Raw genomic sequence first — 2,536 nt, 5'->3', positions numbered from 1 at the left:
GTCGGGACAGTGAGAAGGCAAGGGGTGGCACAAGGAGGCTGATGGAGTTTATTGTGCTGTCTGACCTGCCGTTTAATATTGTGGAGAACCCTGCATTTCAACGGCTGCTAACTTACTTTGATCCACGCTACCGCCTCCCAGGGCACACGTATTGCGGTGAGACAGGTCTGAGTGAGCTACACCGGGATGTCCATTCACGTGTAGAGAGCCTTCTGATGGAAGGCAATCCTTCTATCAGTTTCACTACAGACATTTGGTCCTCAGACGTCAGCCCAATGTCACTACTGAGTTTAACGGCCCAGTGGATTGATTCAAACTTTAAACTCCGAGCTGCGGTCCTACACGCACAGGAATTCCGCGAGTCACATTCTGCTGCAGCGTTGGTGACAAAATACGAGAACATGCTCCAGACGTGGCAGATTCCCAGAGAGAGAGAGTCCACGTCGTACTGCGGGATAATGCCGCAAACATGGCAAAAGCCATGCGTGAAGGAGGACTGCCGACTTTGCCATGCATGGCACACACACTTCAACTAGCGATCCACAACGGGTTATTGGCACAGCGCATGATAACGGACATCCTCGCGACGGGGAGACGCATCATCGGGCACTTTAAACGCTCTCCTCAAGCATACTGTGCATTTCATGATGTGCAACAACAGCTGGGCCAGAATATTAAAAAGTTCCAGCAAGACGTTACCACCCGGTGGAACAGCAGCTTTTATATGTTCCAAAGCCTGCTGGAGCAAAAACGCGCATTGGCTGCTTATGGAGCTGAGCATGAAGTTCCTGCTTCCTTCAATGCCAACCAGTGGGGTCTGATAGAACACATCATAACAATTCTGGAACCATTCGAGGAGCTCACAAGAGCAATAAGCTCATCCACTGCATCAGCTGCAGACGTGATTCCATCTGTGTTGGCTTTAAAACGGTTCCTGAGCAGAGATGCCCCATCAGATCGTGGTGTGGGGACTGCAAAAGCTGAGCTACTGAGAGCTGTAACCAGGAGATTCGATGGGATTGAAGATGAACCCCTCTACAGTTTGGCAACTCTATTAGACCCAAGGTGAGGAAAAAAACATTAAAAACTAAGATAATCTGCAAAATATAATTAAAATTAATATACAGTAATAAAATAATGTGATTTAGAATAGCCTTACACCCTGATTTAGAATATCAAATGTTCTGTTAATTGGATAAAATTTATTTCATCCAGCTTATATATTTGCTTTTACACAAATGCCTCAGTGTCAATTTAACTCAAGTGTACAAGTGAAATCAAACAGAGCATTTAGTTACAGTCAGTCTTATTCTAAATTGCTCTAAAAGAACAAATGCTAAGTTAAATTAATGCAATGTTTTATTATTTTGTTTTACTAAAGGTACAAGGATCGATGCTATTCTGCAGAGCTGAAGGCACACACACGGGAGCAGCTTTTAGAGCTGCTGGATGCACAGACAGTCCCTGATGAAGCACAAGGACCTGAAGCCAGCAGTGCAGATGAGCCAGCTGAGAAGATAGCACGACCCGGTTCCTTGTCATCGATGTTGGGTGAGATCATGCAAGAAAGGCCACAGCAAGCCACTACAGCAATGTCACAGCTGAATCTCTACCTGTCAGAGCCTGTCATCCTTCAGGATGCTGACCCCCTGGCTTACTGGAGAGCCAATCAGGATCGCTTTTCTGCCCTCACCACTGCTGCAAGAACTTACCTGTCTGCACCCTGCACTAGTGTGGACAGTGAGCGCCTATTCAGCACTGCATCCAACATCCTGGATGCTCAAAGAAGCAGGCTTTTAGCCAGGAAAGTTGAGATGCTCCTCTTTGTTAGAAAGAATCTGCCATTGATGTTTGAAAAGGCATAAGCATTTGGCCTAAGTAATATGGCAAGTTTACAATCACCCCATCCCATTTTGAATTTTATTTTACTTGTACTGTATAGAGCTACCTGGCTGCTATTTATTTTATTTATTGGAAATACAGGTGGCCTGGGTGCCATATTTTCTGTTGACCTGGGTGTCATTATTTATTTTTTAGTTAAAATGGTAGCCAGTAGCCAGTGTTCTGGTGCAGCATTACTGCCCTTAATTTTGTTAATCACTAAGTTGTGTATCAGTGTTCTGAGGCAGCATTACTAATACTGACCTAGTGCCCTTTATTTGCACAAGTATGACTGTTAATTAATGTTTTGAGGCAGCAATACTGTCTTTTATTTGCACAAGTGTGTAACTGTTAATTTCATGGATGTATATGAATGTTTTGAGGCAGCCTTCTATTTGTACTAGAGTTACAGTCTGTGACTGTTAATTTCATTGATATGCTGCTGTATGTTTGAGGCAGCATTACTGTCCTTAATTTGCAGTATTTACTTGTTACAGGAAAGTAATTAATTGCAATAAAGTAATTTAATTACTATAAGTTGTGCTAATTATTTTTGTCTTGGGTTATATTTTTGATTGTCCAGACTGAACTTAACTGAACCTGTCAGCCCTTTAATGCCCTCCAGAGGTCATTGATGTTTAACCCTTGTATCTCA

At 43.3% G+C, this 2,536-nt stretch overlaps 1 protein-coding gene across 1 annotated transcript; it reads left to right on the top strand.

Moving 5' to 3' along the window:
- The first annotated feature begins 7 nt into the window (after nucleotides 1-7).
- Nucleotides 8-2,380, top strand: LOC121966430 (zinc finger BED domain-containing protein 4-like). The gene is made up of 2 exons (XM_042516523.1): nucleotides 8-1,065; nucleotides 1,382-2,380. The coding sequence occupies exons 1-2, from the start codon at nucleotides 470-472 to the stop codon at nucleotides 1,863-1,865; spliced, it is 1,080 nt and encodes a 359-aa protein (XP_042372457.1). The 5' UTR covers nucleotides 8-469; the 3' UTR covers nucleotides 1,866-2,380.
- Nucleotides 2,381-2,536: the final 156 nt, after the last annotated feature.

The sequence above is a fragment of the Plectropomus leopardus genome, unplaced genomic scaffold (assembly GCF_008729295.1).
Source record: "Plectropomus leopardus isolate mb unplaced genomic scaffold, YSFRI_Pleo_2.0 unplaced_scaffold24538, whole genome shotgun sequence".
Classification (NCBI taxonomy): Eukaryota; Metazoa; Chordata; class Actinopteri; order Perciformes; family Serranidae; genus Plectropomus; species Plectropomus leopardus.
This window is presented reverse-complemented; position numbering and strand designations above follow the sequence as displayed.

Bases quoted from the DNA above. Each gene is read 5' to 3' on its own strand.
- LOC121966430 (XM_042516523.1), top strand. From the start codon at position 470: ATGGCAAAAGCCATGCGTGAAGGAGGACTGCCGACTTTGCCATGCATG. The intron at 1,066-1,381 runs GTGAGGAAAAAA...GTTTTACTAAAG, and splicing joins GCAACTCTATTAGACCCAAG to GTACAAGGATCGATGCTATT.